The sequence below is a fragment of the Anguilla anguilla genome, chromosome 5, assembly GCF_013347855.1.
Source record: "Anguilla anguilla isolate fAngAng1 chromosome 5, fAngAng1.pri, whole genome shotgun sequence".
Taxonomy (NCBI): domain Eukaryota; kingdom Metazoa; phylum Chordata; class Actinopteri; order Anguilliformes; family Anguillidae; genus Anguilla; species Anguilla anguilla.
The window spans coordinates 45401350-45419463 of NC_049205.1; the positions used below are offsets into that span (position 1 = coordinate 45401350).

The 18114-nt window shown below is 46.9% G+C and overlaps 1 protein-coding gene across 2 annotated transcripts in view; it reads left to right on the forward strand.

Moving 5' to 3' along the window:
- Window positions 1-18114, forward strand: part of LOC118227231 (DNA-binding protein RFX7-like) — a 42743-nt gene that overhangs the window by 10142 nt on the left and 14487 nt on the right. For both annotated transcript variants that reach the window (XM_035417444.1, XM_035417445.1), the window contains exon 2: window positions 9188-9221. In XM_035417444.1, coding sequence (XP_035273335.1) covers window positions 9188-9221 — 34 coding nt within the window. The remainder of the gene's footprint in view (window positions 1-9187; window positions 9222-18114) is intronic.

Genomic DNA, 18114 nt, shown 5'->3' on the forward strand with positions numbered 1-18114 from the left:
ACATATGGGACAGTGTTTTCTGAGTGTTAGCGTGCCGTGGCCTATATTGTGTTGAGCAGTAAGGGTTCATGTGAAGGTCAGACTGGGGCAGATGATAGCTGATACTGTTGATCTTCACTGGAAAGCTGGTGCACATTTATAAGCTTCAGTTATGAAAAAGATCTGCCCTTGGCACGACTGAGGTGGCACTGGACAGCTCTGTGGAAACTAGGAATAACTGTCCCTCGTGTCTCTGGCTCGAAACGGACAGCCTTTTGGAAGGCATATATTGGCTATATTGTATCTGTCATTATATGTCAGAGAGTTTGTGGTACTGGCCGTCGTTTGCATTTCAGTACTTTGTATTTTAATGAAAACAGTTTGGTTTATCACTTTAAACAAAGCCATGCAAATTTGCATTTGACTGCTGTATAAACCAATCAAATTTGAACTTCAGTTCTTCCAAGGTATCCTGCCACTTAGGCTACTGTTTGAACCGTCAGAGGGGGTTGCCTCTGAATGGATCCTGACCAATGGGCACCAAATGAGACTTGGGACAATACTAGGCTACCTGTAGTAGTGATTTATGACCGAGCATTGTGTACTTCCTCAGGCCATATCCGCACTGAGGGCAAGTGTGTAAGCACGTATATCCACCCTGCAGTCACCAGCAAGAGTGAGTAATGGCAGTTTGTCCCCATGACCAGTGGGGATGATTATAAAACTGCAGCCATGGGTATCTGTTTGTCTATTCACTTTTAGTATACTACCTATCTCTCCTAATGAGGGTCTGGCCTGTTTTGTTTTTTTACCTCAGCAGGTTGTTGCTATTCTGCTGTGCGAAGGCGGGGTCTATGGAAATGTGCTTGTGTTTAAGTCTGTATCAGGCCCGACTGTAATTATGTGAAAGCAAGTTCCCTGCTTCTTTATTAGCTGTTCCTTTAGTGGCGCGAGTACACATCAGAGCCAAGTGTTTTATGGGGTACAGTCTGATGAAACTCACAATGTGCCACAGAGACCTTTTAAACTTCTTACCATGGGACCCTGTTTAAGGATGCTGGTCTCTGTAATGTAGCTAGCTAAAGATTAAAGATGTGTCAGGCTTTGTTTTAAGTGTCTTCCTCGCCTCTTTCCGAGAACGTGTCTGAAAAGCAATTCAGGAGAACGGTTATCAGTTCATCAACAATCCATGCTGTTTTGTTTTGCTATTGCTCTTTGCAGTTTTACATCATTGATGTGTTGATATGCTAGCAGGCTCATCCAGTTACAACCTTATTGACGTCCTGTCACTCTGTTTCAGGGCTGGGTCTTGGTTTCAGAAATTCCCGCTGAGCTGCCTGTGTGTACATTCTGTCTGTTTAAGATTGGAGTGAAGGTGAACTTATTGTAGTGTATTGAAGGAAAGCTACCGTGAGGAATTGGCATTGATAAAGAGCATTCCATTAAGGATTGATTAATGTGTTATTTTTGTGTGTAACTTAATATGTTGTCTGTCTTCAAACAACGACACTCATAATTCCCTTTTGTTTTTAGTTTTAGTCATTCTGTGGTTTTATGAGACTGCGTGTGTGCGTTTACTCCCACACAAAAAATGAAGGAATCGAGCTGACTAGTTTCTATGCAGACTTTTGTCATTGCAGAGAAGTATTAAGGATATGACCATGAGATCCTGAGCTGATTACAGTGTTGGATCCGTGTTGTAACGATTGTCAAATTAAAATAGGGACAGAAGACACAATTTTATTTCCTCATCCATATTCATGGTGATGGCCTCAAGGTAGAATAACACAATAGGCTAAATGATTATTGTATCATGCTTGAAAGTGTGAATGAATAAATATCTCTTGGCATAGAGTTCTTATTTGCATATTGGAGTTTCGTACAGTTCTTGGAGGTTAAATATAGGCCTACTAGGATATGAATATTGCATTTTTTATAGCCTACCCATTTCTCATATGCATATCATTGCCATAAGATAAAATATGTAGGTTAATTGAATACAGTTGCACAATAACACACACACAAAAACACACTTCATGTTCGCTTTATGGTTTTTTCACGTTGTGTATGGCCAGACTGAACACCATAATTTTTAGTGGCCGCGTGTGCATGAACTTCGTAGACTTGAGAATTCTGTATTTGAATACATAAGCCATATGTATTACACAGCGGCAAAATGTGATGGGTACTTAAGAACTTTCCACAAAAAATTATTGGTAGATCTCTTGATTAGAAATCAACAGTATTTGGAATACTGTCTCATACAGAAAACTGCCTTAGTTGTTGTTTTTAAAAAATGTGCTGCTTATTTAATCTGTAGATTTTCTGAATTTGTTTTCCACAGGGCCTAATAATAGAAGGTTGTGGTGCATATACGATAAATACAGGCAATGACCCATCCTATTCCTTGGCTATAGTACTCCAAGGCTACCTTTAACCCCGCCCTGTGCTGCAGTAATGAATGTGTATTTTCCACTGCCGTCCAAACACCTGTAAATACTGTGGTTTCCTGACGAAAATCAGCGAATGAGCTGGGCCGGTGCTGCGGCTCGTTTTCCAGTAAAAATGTTGCATGTAAACAGCGCGAGTTTGCTCAAGCCAAGCCACTTCCAGGCAGGCATATTTTGCCCCGAGGCGGCGTGCTGGGCATTTAATGAGGGAAGGACTGCGCCATGGCTTCTCTCCGACTGCTTGCGCAGGACAGAAAAATTAAAGCCGAAAAAATGGAAGCCTAGGCATTGACAATGGAGTAATGCTCCACCGCGGCTGTCTTGGCCACTGTACACGAAGCATAGGAAATGATGCGTAGGTGTGCAACCAAATGAACGGTTGCTAAGAATGGACTTTTATGGTTCTTATCTTTAAATGTGATTTTATTATTTTCTTAGGTAGGATTAACGACAAAGGCTGTCTCTTTTCCAGTCTATGCAAGTGCTTATGGTATGTACTGTAAGTTTTGCAAAGGTCATCGTTTTTTGAAACGGGTATGGAAAACTAGGCAGATCTTCAGCATCAGTGATTTTTGTTTTCATGTTGGTGCAGAAATTACTGTAAGTGACAGTGGTGGTGGCAGAGTAGGGCTGTGGTTTGTGAATAGTACAAGATAAATTTGCATCCACCTGCATGTCGACTGGGAGGGTCACATGATTGTCAAGTTGTGTCTCTGATAGTTGGGGTAGAACAAGATCATTAGCCTATTTTTCCCTTAAGTCAGTTTTTTTTTTAGGATTCTTCTCTGCTCTCTACTGTCAGTGCACTGCTTGTTTACATCCCAATTACATTTTAGATCATATTCCTAACCCACAGTCTGTGTGTCAATGTATTTTTCCGTTGTAATTATTTATTATTCACTGTGCAATGAAGAGTTTTGCTTTGTGAATGCCAGAACACTGTTTAGCACAGGATGTGAGAATGCGGTCTCTCTGGCCCCGCCAGTTCATTTCAGGCAAAGACTGCCGTCTCAGCAGGGGTCTCTTTTAAACTGGAGTAGTCCACCGGAGGGTAAAGAAATACAGCTGGAAAGGAGTCGTCAACAAGCTTTTATTTTCCCTTTAATATATTATAAGCTGCAACGGAGAAGGCTTGGCATGCCCTTGTCCTCGTAGGAGCCTACATTTTGGTCACGTGAGGCTCGTCTGATCTTTTGTGTCTAATGTTGACGTTCTGGATTTGAATGTAGGGCTATACCACTTAATGCTCATTTTCTTCCCCATTGTGAAAGTCTCACGAGACTTGATGCATTTCTGCTTCTGAGTCTTTGAAAACTGTTTTTTTTTTGTGTCCTGCAGGGTTTTTACATTTTTAGAGAATGACATTTAAGTAAGCTTTTATAAAGACTATGTAAGGACTTTGCAGAATGACCTTAGCCCATTTTATTATCAGGAAAATATTGAAAAACATGCCTGTGAGTTAAAATTGGGCATCCTGACCAGCCATTGAGAAAGTCTAGGCCATAAAAGTTGACCCATTTTGGGACGGTGGTACACTATATTCTTGTGTCCTAGAATCGAGGGCTTGGACAGATTTTCCTGAATCCTAGAATTTGGACAGAGCTGCTCTGCATTCTCAGTCTTTGCCAAAGCAGCAGACTGCCCTGGCATTGCATAGGGCGGGCGGATTACTGCAGTAACGGTCATTTTCGTTTTAATTTTTTTGAAAGACACAAGACCAAAATAAAATGGCAACCATAGAGGGCTTTACATTCATAGGATGTAATACGGTTTTGCACAGGACAGTGATTCCACCTTTGAGCTGATGTTATCAGGCTTTTCTCAGAGGTAAAATGAGGTTGGTTTCATAGGGATTTGATCACAGTGTTGATATCAGGACTGGAAAGACATTTCCCACATTTTTTCCTCTACGTGTAATTCTGTCCGCAAATTCAACTTTTTATGGGTGTCCAATGTTTTGCAAACAAAGGGTCAGTTTGAACGAAACCTAAATGAAAGTGCACGTTAATGAGCTGTGCTATTGAGCATCGTGATGTAACGATGCAGAGATGCTCGTTGGATTTGTACTCAGAGCTCTCTGAGAGCACATTGAGTCCTTTTTGAAGGATGTTCTCTTTTCCCTGACTGATCCTTGGCCGGTGTGAACTCGCCACTGAGTGCGGGTGCGGCTGACTGAGGGCGAGTTGGCGTGATGGTGAGAGAGGACCACGGAGGACCCTTCCTCCTCTACAACCCCCCATCCCCCCCCTCGTGTCCACGTGGGCCAGTGAGAATAGAAGGGCTTTGATGTTCCAGCCATCCCCGCTCGCCACCGCCTGCGGTTGCTAGGGTTTAGAGAGGGATAGCGGGCAATCCTCTTTCTCCCCGCGGCGGCCATGTTGAGGAGGCAGGCGGCGAGCGGCCAGGGCTGTCCCCTCGCTGCCGATTGGCTGTTTGCGTTGTTTATAAATAGTGCCGGAGTGGGCAGCTGGGACCGTCTGGGGACTGGCGGCATGGACAGTGCGAAAGGGAAATTAGGAACATCTCCACAAATAGTCAGTCCCACATCAATATTCAGGATTTGTTTAAGTAAGATATAAATGAGACCTGATGGTGCTAACATTGGTGGTCATTATTCAAATAGTCTATCTAAGGAGAGGAGAGCCTTTTTGGTAAAGTGAACCAGATAGAGATGAGGTGATAAATCCAGAGATGTGTGTGGGAGAGGGCAAATGTTTTCTTGACCACTTTGAGTTATCATTTCTTCATTTGTGTATTTCTTCTTGTCATTTCTTCATGGAATTGTGGCATCTAAAACCACAGAAAAGCAGCATTGCTTGTGATTTGTCCTCATGGAAGTTCTCCTAGTTGTGACTTACTTCCTTTTCTTGGAATATATTGCAGTTTAGACCCACAGATCACATGAATTGTAGCATAGACTGACCAGCTTTTTGAAAGACCAACAGTTGCTGTTAGTTTTAACCCTAAAGATTTGTGGAGACAGTTGTAGCCATTAATCCGTTTACAGTGTTTACATGGTATGTAAGAGTGACAGTCCCAGATTTAAATCAGATTTAATTTGATTAAACCATAAAGCTTGAGCTCTTGCACACAGGCATTCTGCCAAGTAACCCCTGTGAAATGGTTAACTGGAAGACCATCTTGGACCTATGGAGCACAGGGTTTCATTTTTCTGTGCAGTTCATCGCTGTGTGGATACACATGCTGAAGATGGTCAACAAGACCAGGGAAGAGGGGAAAAAAAGATGTTCTGACGAAGGACACTATCTCCAAAGCACTTTAGCGTCCTTATGGTTCAGTAAATACTTTGAAAGGGCGTTGCTGTCTGAACCTTTTTTTACTACAGAAAAAAGAAAGTTTTGTACAAGGCATGAAGGCATGCTTACACAAGAAAGGCTGGGTTTCTGTGCTGTACCCTTAAGCTTGTAGGCTTGCGCTCTGAATAGATTGTGGTGCAGGCTGGTATCAGTCACTCTCTCTCTGGTGTGTCACAGCTGTGTGTGCCCCCGTGGTTATGAAGGTCAAAGTCAGATTCGTGTTTGATGGCACAAGCCTGTCTAAAGTTCTGGCCTGGTCTGTCTGGCTTAATGCACAGACGAGTGTGTTTTATTTTGTGTACCAGTGGGAAATGTTAATTCTGCTTTGTGTTGGGTGCCACCTACCTGCCCCCCCCCCCCCCCCCCCCGCCCTTTTCCCCAGTGCAAACAACCCCTCCCTTATGAAGCGCAGGCTTAAACTGGGTTTTAACTGTTCATTATTTCATTTTGGGCTCCCGTAGTTTGAGAAAATCCCTCCACAAAAGCAGGGCGGGAGGCTTTGCTGCGTTTAATTAAAGGGCAGATTGATGGCTAATGCGACTGATCGGACACTGATGGGCTCCTGAGCCCCTCCCCATCTTTCATCCCGGGTGGACCGGTCAAGCCAGGGTTCCAGCTTGGTGCAAGTGATTAAAGGCTTAGCTGTTTAAGCAACGCCTGGTCAGGTGTCACTGAGTGGGACCAGGAAAATGTGTTTAATGGTTGTGGAACATGAGAAAAGCAGATACGTGGACCACTGTAAGAAATTCTGTACTTTTCTGTCAGACAGAAAAGTCCAATTAGCAAGGCTCACTGCTATGTTGGACTTGCGTAGAAATGAGTTAGTTACCCGGACAAAGGTCACCTTTTAGCAGTCTTGTAAGTCTCACTGTCCCGGTCCCACGTGGTAAAAGCTGAATGAGTTTTGAAGTCTGACCAATTAGGAGTGTAATCGTTACCTCAGTTTCACCTGGTAGCGACCAATGAAGTCCAATGGTTTCCTGTTTTTACCTAGTAACAACCTAATTAGACTGGCCTGCCCAGACTCACTTAGTAACAGCCTATTAAGTCTTAAGATCCTTGCAGTCTGATAAAACAAGGGAAAATGCATCAACAGGCCAAAGATTTTATGGTCTCTGTAGATGAAAACTTTGGCACAATTTAATTCATTCCAGTTCCTCTGCCCCAAATGAGTACTGAAGCGATGCCAATCACAATATTGAAGTAGGTTGTTATATGTTGAATTAACGGAATCTTTGCAAATTGGCTTACAACTGCTAATTTATTGTATGGCTAGCTTTTTAGTAACATCTTGGGAAGATTTGGTGTGTGTGTGTGTGTGTGTGTGTGTGTCACCCCCCTCTCATTGAACATTTTGTCTTGCTTTTGTGAACACTGCAAAGAAAATCTTTACTGTGAAGATATTAAATCACAATAAACTGTTGACAAAGTTGTTAAACAGGTGGCAACACATGTCAACAACTCTGCCAGGCAGTCATGACATTCTTAAGCTTGATTAGAAGATGATCTCGACAAAATCGAACCGCAACTGATCACGGCGCCGCACATAAACGTGTGTATACTCATTGCTACTTTGAACTGTTCATTTAGTGACTCTCCACACCAGTGTGGGGCACAGATTTAGTAAAGGAACTTTGACAGATGGATCATTTCAAAGTCGCTTTAGTGTATTGCCAAGGTGGTATTGGGTGAAGATGGTATGTTCATTCTCAGTAAGATGAGGGGATGGAACACAGCCACTCGTGATATTTTAGACCAATTGCAAGCTCCTCAGTTTACATCGGTGTGCAAACATTTCAGCTAGTTCGGCCAGCAGGGATGTGCACGCTGCAGTCGCCAAAGTCAATGCGGAGTTTCATTTTATCCACAAACGCGTCATTTTACGTCATTTAGGCTACTTCGTACGAACTAGCTGAAGTTTGTTTCCGCTGCAAGTACATTCGCAGCTTTAAATGAAGTTTCCCACGGTTATCACAACCGCAGAATCATTTGTGTTACCCACTGGAATGGAGCGTCTAAATGAACTGTTCGATGCTGAATTGAGAATAGTCACGTTTGACTGCAGTTCGATTTCGGGAGAGTTTCATTTCGTGTACACTCAGCTTTAGGGATTCAAGATAAGGATGAGTGGCAGATGTGCAGGGTGAATTACTGTCCAGTTTCTCTTAGTCATCGGAAATTTTACGGGTATTTCTGTGTAAGGACATTTTTGTTTTGGAAAACACCAGCTGAATGTTGTCAAACTAAAGTGTTATATAATGTTTTTTATATGTTTAAAAAAATGAAAGCATTCTGCTGGGGTATAGGTAGGCTAATGCTCCTCAACCACTTCCAATGTGTCGTAGCCTCTGTTTGATGACTGGAAGTGGAAGTCTTGGTGGCAGAGCAAAGTTTGTTATATTGACTTCTGTAAGCTTAGCCTTTGTTGAATAACAGGTGTATAATATTTGATAGGGCTTGCTGAATGTTGAGTGAAGTATCCTTTAGGTTAGTGTTAAGGAATTGTATGCCTATGATCTTTTAATCTAAACTATTTTATGGATAAATGGAGCCCGTCTTGGCTTGTTTCTGTGTCTATAATTTGACAAGCAGAAGATGGGTGAATTAAGAAGTACCAATCCCCAAAGGGAAGTCAAGTAAAAAAAAAACAGGAGTACAATACAGTTCTTCAACTGCCTTATGTTAGTACTCAGCCATGGATTAAAAAGATAAAAGCAGTGTTGTACCTAAAATGTCAGTGTGTAAGGGCTCCTTATATTAAAGGATAAACACTCAGGCATGGACTGAGGGATCTGTGAGACTTTGTGATGGACAGCACAGCTTGTTTCCATTAATTATGCTCATATTGGACCTTCAACCCCATATTTATCCCCAATCCGAAAGTCAGCATCCATCAATTAACCTTTGAGGACACGATATGTTGCGTTTGGCAGTAATGGGCCGGCCTGACCTGACGTGACTTTTCTTGACGGATTCGAGAGGAAATTGGGTCAAACGAAGGGGGGAGGAATGAGCGTGCCATTTTCAGTGCGGCTCACAGGGCCGGAAGACCATCACTGAGGTCAGCGTCTGTGAGAGATGTTGAGTCAGCCTCGAGGATGATGGGATACATTGACCCTTGGCACTCTGCACATGTACATGGCCACACTCTATTGTCTTTGACAGCTTGGACATTTATGTGAAGTTATAAATGCAGTTCTGTTACAGTATCTGTATGTAGAGTAAATATTGGTCTGTACTAGCTCAACTCGGCCCAGGCTCCACACACTGCTGGGCGATATTATTAGGCTTTTAGTGTTCGGTACAGTATATCTCCAGGTGTTTTTTTAAACATATGATATCATGTGCTCCAACGTGGTTATTAATAGCCTATATCTGGTGTGTTATGCAAGTAATTTTTTTTACTGAATGAAGTGTCTGTTTTTCTCTGCTCTTTTTCAGCAAATCTGTACAATCAAAAGTGGACAACATATTGGTGAGTATTTTGAAAGCATTTGGTTTGCAGTATGTTTTGAAGTTTCTTTATAGATGTTAATACCATTTGTAACTGATATTTCTTAAATGCAAGGTAATGACTGCTGGACACGTTTTTTTTCTCTTTTTTTGCACCCTACCCACCTATTTTTGCACCCCAATGTCACCTAAGCCTTGGTCTTTCTCCTTTGTTTACATTAAATGACGGATACCTGAAATAGTGATGAAATTAATGACATGGGTGTCAATTACTGATGTAGTGGGCAACAGTGTTTCACAATACAACTAGAAAGGTTACAGTTCCTGAAGGAATTGTGTGGGCTTGCTTCAAATTCCAACTGGCACTGTCCTCAAGTCTCAATGCATTTCAATGAGGACGCATAGCTCAGAAGAATCACGAAACCGTCCAGACCCATGGCGCACCGCAGCGTTACATATACAGCCAGGGATCAGCAAGTAGCAATTATGTTCCAGGGATTAGTCATATCCTAAAAGTGACACGAGTAAAACTTGGCTAACTAGCTAGCTATGGCATGTCCTCACCTCGTAATGTTATTTGTTGTCCTCCGTGTGTCCATACATCTGTATCGGTGGTTGTAGCGTCCGTGTGTCCACACATCTGTGTGTCCATAGCTCCTACTCATGCGTGCAGGATAGCATCCGTACGCGCTAACTAGGTTAACTAAAGTAGGCGAAACGCAGACATGTTAGGGTTATCTAAAGTAACGTTAGGCGATAAAGCTGTGCTTAAAAATCTCATGCCGTTGGAAGTGCGTCCTACTAAACGTCCATGAATAAGTCAGTGAGCACCTGCGCATGCGTCCTACTAAACATCCCACTAAACGTCCATGAATGAGCCTCTATTGAGTGACCACAAAAAAGTTCAATATTTCAAAAAGTTTTGAATATTTCAAAAAATCTGAATACAAACAATGTCTGGAACTAGCCGGCCATTTTGGTGTAAAAAGTTTGACTGTAGTGCAAAAACTGTAGGGCTTGTTAGAGCTAGAAAAATGGGCGGAAAGAGCAGATAATAAGAAATATGAAAGATACCAAGAGTGGGCTTGCCGGAAGCAAACCCACTAATGAACAAAACGGTAGTCAGTCAGCACCAATGGGTTGCCAGTTGTCATCGACGTGTGGCCTGTAGTGCACTGGTGGTTTTAACACACTGTAGCTGTGACTCCAGACTGGTCCTTATGCATGTAGCATAGCCTGCTTCCAGTGACTCATACAGAGATGCCCATGTGCTCACAGCTCCAGTGCTGTTCAGCTTGCGATTATGTTTGTTTGTTTGCTTGTTTGTTTGTTTTTTAATTTATACTGCCATATGATTCAAGCTGGTAATGAAAATAATATAGTCTATCACACCGTTTCACATGGTAAAACTTTTACTTCGACATGAAACCAAGGATAAGTTGAATTCCTCCGCCCTTTATAACCTTTTTGTCAGTTTGTTCGAATGTAACGATGGCTGTGATTGCTTTACGCTCTCTCAATGAATATGTTTCAGGTATTCTGAAGTGTGAGGCTAAAGGCATGATTCTACTCTTAATGGCTTTAAACTTGCACATTACAATGTACACCAAGTGCATTTCATCTTTTCTATTGCAGTGAAGGAGTGTAATTTATTTTACTTTGTGGTACAGCATTTCAGAATGTCCGTTACTATATTTATCACCTCCCGTCTGAGCCAGAGCTGATGAGATGTTACGCCATGATCTGCAGCAGCTCTGGAGATGGCCTTACGCTCTTTAAATGGCTCTATCTGCTTGTTTGTGTTGTAATCACCGCTGTTGATTTTGGAAGGCAAGTTCATTGTGTCTAGCATGTCGTGGCACCGTTTTGATGGCTGTGTTTCAATGAATTATGAAGGGCCCACATTCACTGATAGTGGCTTAACACCGAATATCATTTTTGCGAAGACCTAATTTTTCAGGTCTTTAAGCCTGCTTCTTTTGCGGAGCTGATTGACATCTGACCCTGTACCACTTTTATCAGAACTTTCCCGAAAGGCACCTGTGATTGACTTGGATTTCATCATTATGGTGTCTCAGGTATAGCAGGTGTTGGTACGTGGTCAGATTTGGCCACCCGCATCTTAAATTGGTGTCCACTTGGGTGTTAATAATAATTTATTCCATGGGCAAACCTGTTGTGTTGTAAAACCTGTTGTAAACCTGATGTTTCTGTTAAAGTCAGGAAGAATGAGTTCTCCTAATGAATGTCTGCATGTGCATCAAACCTGTTGAACTAGAATTATAGCTTTTTGTGGTCCTTGTGTGACTCAAAATTGGGCGATGAACCCATAGCCTTTAAATGAACAGATAAGGCCGCGCGGTCACAGATTTGACGGTCCTCTGTTTTGTCACCCTTCAGTGCTGCGTGGGTCCACTAACCGTGTCAGCGTAATCGCTGTGGGAACTCTTTCTCCTCCCTGCTCAGTTTGAGTAATATGTGGGCAGAAGATAGCCTTTGGTGAGCGTGCTCGGCCACACCCCAGCCCGATAGCGCGGTGGTTAGCGCTCAGCATGCAGCGCGCCGCCCGTCCGACAGGCTGGGGCTGCGCTCTTCAGCATGTAGAGCAGCGCTCCAGCGCACCGCAGCCGAGGGGCCGCAGAGACAGGGCGGGGGGAGAGGCTGCGGGGAGAGGGTGCGGGGAGAGGGCGCGGGGAGAGGGTGCGGGGAGAGGGCGCGGGGAGAGGCTGCGGGGAGAGGGCGCGGGGAGAGGGCGCGGGGAGAGGCTGCGGGGAGAGGGTGCGGGGAGAGGCTGCAGGGAGAGGGTGCGGGGAGAGGGTGCAGGGAGAGGACGCGGGGAGAGGGTGCAGGGAGAGGACGCGGGGAGAGGACGCGGGGAGAGGGTGCGGGGAGAGGGTGCGGGGACAGGGCTCCATTTTGGAACCCCGCGGTTCTGCGCGAAGCGTCGTACCTCGCGGGGAAATGCGCCTCTTTCACCCGACCGCGTTTCGGTAAAAGCTCAGACCCTGGCTCCCGCCCGCGTCCGAAAAAGCGGCGCGCTTGTTTTTACCGACCCAATCCCCCATCCTCAGACCGCACGACATTCTATCGCGAATCGGTTTGTTTTTTTTGTTTAAAAATCTCTTTAACTCCGAAACGTAGGTGAGGTTGAATTAGAGCGATGCCTGGCGCGGGGAGCTGGATGCTATAGCAACGGCACGGCGAGATCAAAGGCGCTGCGTTTTTCAAAGGGAGAGAGAGAGAGAGAGGGGCTGTGAGAGGCAGGGAGGGGGGCGGTGCCTCTCCTCTACACGCCGCTCAGGTTATAAATAAAGAGCACAGAGCCCTACAGCCAAAGACCCGTCCTCCTCTGACAGTATAACAGAGAGCCTCATTCACTGCGTTACGGCTGAGGGCGTCTCGGCCATGTTGAATCGTGTTCGCCGTCTCCGATGCTCGGGGTACGGGGACCGAGGGACGAGGACGGGAAACGCCCACCGCGGTTTTTTTTTTTTTTTACATCCGCCGCCGCGGCGTTTGCATCAGCCCGCCGAGGCTCGTCGACTTTCGCGCGAGTCCAGCGCCGCCCGTCTAGCCGTCGCGGGCGCCGCTCCCCATTGTCTGTCACGGCGAACATCAAAGCGAGCAGCCCGCGGGGGCGTCGGGGAGACGGGGAGGGAACGCGGCGCGATTGTCTCCGAAAGGAAGCGAGCGTCGAGCGAGCCTCTCGGAGGCTGAGGCTGAGGCTGGCGCGACCTCCGGCGCGCGGGCTTCGCCTTCGCTGCGCCGCGCTAGCGGGTGATGCAATCTTACAGGGAATGTTGCATCGGCGCCCGTCATGAAAGTTTCATGTTCTAGCCGTGTTTCGGTTGCATTGTCTCCCCGACCCAGACATCGCTCGAAAGCGCCGCAGGCGCGTCTGCTGTGCGTTTGATTGAAAAGAGGGTGACTGGGTAGTTTATCTTCTGTACCTTCTCCCAGCTACAGGAGACGCCAACCATAGAACCACCGGTTTTTAAAGAACTGAGTAATTTATTTAATCATTAATTGAGGAAATTATGAAATATTGTAAAAAAAAAAAAAAAAAAAAAAAAAGTCAAGGACCGTAAAGTGCACCCAGCTCAGCCACCTGTATCGGTATGAGAGGTGTCTGTGGCGCTAGCACGTAGCGCGCTTTGAGCGTTAAGCTCGGGCTGCAGGGCTCCGCCCCAGGTGTGCCGGCGAAGGACGACTGCGCGGACGCTTCCCTTTGTCTGCGCGAGCGGACGGGCGTGGGCGTGGCTCTCTGCGTTCTCCTGCCTCGCCCCTGCATCTGGCCTGGCCTGGCCGACTCATTTCAAGAAAAAATAAATTAGTTTGGCAGGCAACCAATGGAATGCATGCACTTCTTATATATATAACTTCACCCCCCCCCCCCCCCACTAATGCTGCTCAGTGGCTGGTAACTTTAGCCATTCATGAGCTCCCGTTCCCTTAGCAACAAAGAAGCGAATGGAAGAGATGGGGTGGGGGGCTCTGTCTATTCTTAGAAACCAATTGAAAGTGGAGGGGAGATCCGGGGCGAAAAGCCGCGCCGGCAGCGTGTTTGGCGGGTTGGCGGCCCGGCGTGGCTCCGGCCACAGGGGGAGAGGGTTGAACATGGGGGCGGGTCGCCGCTTCCAGAGGTCGTCTCGCACGAACGCATCCCCCCTGCTCCCACACTGCCTGTCTGGCTCGCAGCGGCCGTCTGGAGTGACAGACACGTGCCTGCATCCTCCTGTTTGTGTGTGTCTGTATGTTTCTGTGTGTCTGTGTGTGCCTGTCTGCCTGCCTGCCTGCCTGCCTGCCTGCCTGCCTGTCTGTCTGTCTGCCTGTCTGTCTGTCTGTCTGTCTGTCTGTGCGCACGCACGTGTGTGTACACGCACACTAAAAATACTTAACACCACTACTCACAGCTGCTCAGGAGATGTAGCACATCCCGGTATTGTTGATTGCAAAATACCAATCCAATTTTTAAATATTCTGAGGTTTTTTTTTTATAATAAATGTTTGTATAGCAAATCTGTGGGATGTTTTTTTTTTCTTCTTTTTTCCCCTCTTCCATTTTTGCCGATATGGTTTAATGGCTTTAGAATGTGCAGCTTTCACTTAGCATGTGCAAATGCATGCATTTAATGCCGTTGAGATTGCCATTGCGAGCATAAAGCCGGGCAGATTTGCTTTTCCTTCATGTGGCCTCGAATGCATTGGCCTCGTATAGAACGCTCATTTTCCCCGTAGACCAGACACCATGAAAACAAAAGCTTGTTTACGTGGGCTTAGCTGTCTGTTCTGCTTGCCTGCGGATTAGGTAGACCTCAGATTAACGCTACCTCAGATGACTTCCTCTGGGGGGCTGGGGGGGGGGGGGAGCCTGTGTTTGGGGCGGGGGCGTTCAAATTCCATAGGGCCTGATCCCCCTCGCAGCTTTTCTCCACTGAAAAGCATCTTTGAAGTTTTGTAATGCCTGTTAGAGGATAAATATAGCCTCCTGGTTGCAATGCTTTCCTTGAACTGTACATCACAGTCTATTTCGCAGTCGGTGTCTGACAAAAATGTCTGCTGTGGTTTCGTATTTCAGTCCGCTATGAAGGGATGCGTAGCTCATCGTAAACATGCAATGTGAGAGTAATCTCTAATGGATGTGGCTAGTGGTACATTCTGTCTGTGAACCTGTTAATGTTCCTTTCAGCCCGTTGGCTGAATTTAACTCATCCACGCATGATTTAAAAATACAATCACTCTGAACACCTGCATTGTTTACCCGAAAACTCCCAACGCCACTATGCTGATCACACCATCTATACAATGTGCCGACGCACTGAGCACCAATGCCATTTACCGGAACGTTCCGACGCCGCCACGCCGAACCCTTTGCCCACCCACAATGGGACTACGCCGCCAAGCGGCTGGCCTTTCTCTACTCTTAAACCCAGCATCGGAGAGCTCCGCCCGAAGTCGGAGTCTGTCCGTTTGCCTCCATTTACCCCAGCTGAATTTAAACGACACCCGCCCCTTTCCCACCATATTCTCCATTCCCTTTGTAGCGCGAGCGCCGGAAAAACGGCTCGCCGCTCGTAGCTCAGGGCCCCGCCCACACACGCCGCCCCTAGCTCAGGGCCACGCCCACACGCGCCGCCCGTAGCTCAGGGCCCCGCCCACACGCGCCGCCCGTAGCTCAGGGCCCCGCCCACACGCGCCGCCCGTAGCTCAGGGCCCCGCCCACACGCGCCGCCCGTAGCTCAGGGCCCCGCCCACATGCGCCGCCCGTAGCTCAGGGCCCCGCCCACACGCGCCGCTCGTAGCTCAGGGCCCCGCCCACACGCGCCGCCCGTAGCTCAGGGCCCCGCCCACACGCGCCGCCCGTAGCTCAGGGCCCCGCCCACACGCGCCGCCCGTAGCTCAGGGCCCCGCCCACACGCGCCGCCCGTAGCTCAGGGCCCCGCCCACACGCGCCGCCCCTAGCTCAGGGCCCCGCCCACACGCGCCGCCCCTAGCTCAGGGCCCCGCCCACACGCGCCGCCAGCGCCTGTGCTAGCGGAGAGAGAAAGCGGCTGGCGCTCTTTGTCTGTGCCCGCATGTGTGATCTGTACGTGCGTGCGTACATGTACACGGGCCGGCTCTCGTGCGTGTGTGCACACCGCCGCCGCTTCTTTCTGTTGTTTGAACAGCTGAGGTGGTGCTGTTGTCCTCAGACTGCCCAGGTGGAAAGCGTTTTCTGAAGCCCCGGGCTCACGCGTAGCGCGGCCGAACTCGGCGCCCCCGCCAGCAGGCCACGTGCCGCTCAGCACACGCTACGCTTCCCCCCGTCTCTCTCCCCGCCCACCCGGCTGTTTTTCTGAACCTTCAGCCGAGGCCTGTTCGGCTTGTACTGTTTTAGAGCGTATGAAGTGATGTTCTTTTTTCCCCCCCACAAACATTTCAGTGTTTATATACTATGAATCTATTTATTCATTCCCTTCCTTACTCAACCCTGGAGGGCCCTGTTTGTGACTGAATGGCCACTGTAGATCTTTCGGCTGTGGCCGTTTCGTCACGCGTACAGTGCCTTTCTGACTTTCTGACGTTTGTTTATCCCCGAAGCTGGTTGTGTTCCCATTGGTGATGGTAATACTGTACTCTCTCACCACTGCGCTGTCCCCTGAGGGGTTTGTCCCTCAGGAGTGTCCCTGCTTTGTCTGAACTTTAGGTTTCAGGCTTGGGTTTCCGGCCCTGCCCTCCCCGGAGCGCCTTTTGGCCGGGTTCAGCGAGTCTGTAAGCGAAGGCACGACACGACCCCCCCCGTCCCCCCCGCTTTGGCCCCTGTCTGGGGGGTTCGGGGGAACTCTACCCCATCACATGCTGCGTCTATAGACGGCAGCTAGGAACTGGAGATTTGGGGAGCGAGACGTTTGAGGGGGCCCATGTTTCTGCGCACCTGTTTCGCTGTCTGAAACCGCGTCCCTCAGCAGCGGGTCCCCAGGCCAGGCTGAGGTTCGGGGCGTGGTAACGGAACGGCGCGGAACAGATGGGCGGTGAGCAGCGATATGGAACAGCGGCGTCACAAGGAGTTTCTCCACATCCCAGCTCCCACTCCCCCCCCCCCCCAACATGTCCCGCTTTTAAATCTCTCGCCCGCGTCCGTAATCCTGTTTCCAAGACCGTCCTTAAATTTGTGAACGTGTAGTGGTTTCGCTTTAGAACCGTCTGTTTCCTCCTGATGTGTGTGATGATGGGTATTGTGGGAAATGTGGTCTTTTTGTCATGCTGTTTATTCTAAAAACGCCATCTTGTCATGCCCAGTAATGTGGAAAAAGCACGCGCTGTATTCTGAGAGGCCATAGTCATCTCTTTATCTGTATTGTGGGATGCCTCCCTTTTGTCATCAGTATTGTGATTAGCATTATGGCAAGCCAATGTTTACCCTGCAATAATGTTGATGGTTTGCCTCCAGTATTTCCAGTCCTTTATGACGCAGTTGTCGCTGTTGACTGATGGTTTGCCATTACTGGGCTTGACTTTGCTCCTTTACCCCTTATCTCAAACAGGACCTTCAGCACTTTATATTAATGCTCAGCGTTATACCTTAACGGTAATTATCAAATATTTTTAGAGCACAATAATGATCATCACCACCATGTTGTATATTGCCTTTCTTTTTGTCTTTTTAATACCCAATAGGGTAGTAAACATCCAAACTTCAGAGGCCACAAGAAATGCTTCCAGAAAAAAAAAAACATCACCAATGATTTCATGTTGATAAGCCAATCGGCAGCAAGGTGGTACAGGTTCTGCGTGATTATGTGGTGTGTTTTTATTAATCACATTGAAGCTGGTGATTGTCATTGCACGTAAAAAACATTCACTAATCGCCTGTATGGTGTATTGCCCTGTCCTGCTGTGTGTGCAAGGCCCTGATCTTGGAGTCTCTCAAAATTATGATCTCAGAGGCCGTGAGCCTTCCTGCACACTCCTGGCAGCGCAGCCCCATAATTTCTCTCTGCCTGTAGCAAGAGCGGGACTGAGGAATCTGCCCCTTGTCCCCTCTCTTACTGTATCGATACCCTTTGTTAGTAGCTACTGGTCACTGGTCGTGCTAGCCCATGGAATGCTCTGTCTTTTGAACATAAGGACATTTCAAAATCTGTTTTTCACTAATTGACGTGTGTTATAAATACAGATAACTATTTTTTGCTATAATATGGCAACTCACTATAATAACAAAATCAAAAACAAAAAGTGCTCATAATTTTATTGCCACTCTTGTAGCATTAGTGGGATGAAATAGTCAAAGTAGCAGGATGAAATAAGCTACCAATAAAGTTTTGGTGTTCTGATCAAAACATAAGAGATATTTCTGTTACAATTTACTCAATTTAAGCAACTTCTCATTTTCTCGATTTTGTTTTCTTTCAAATGAAGCGATTTCTCTTCAATCT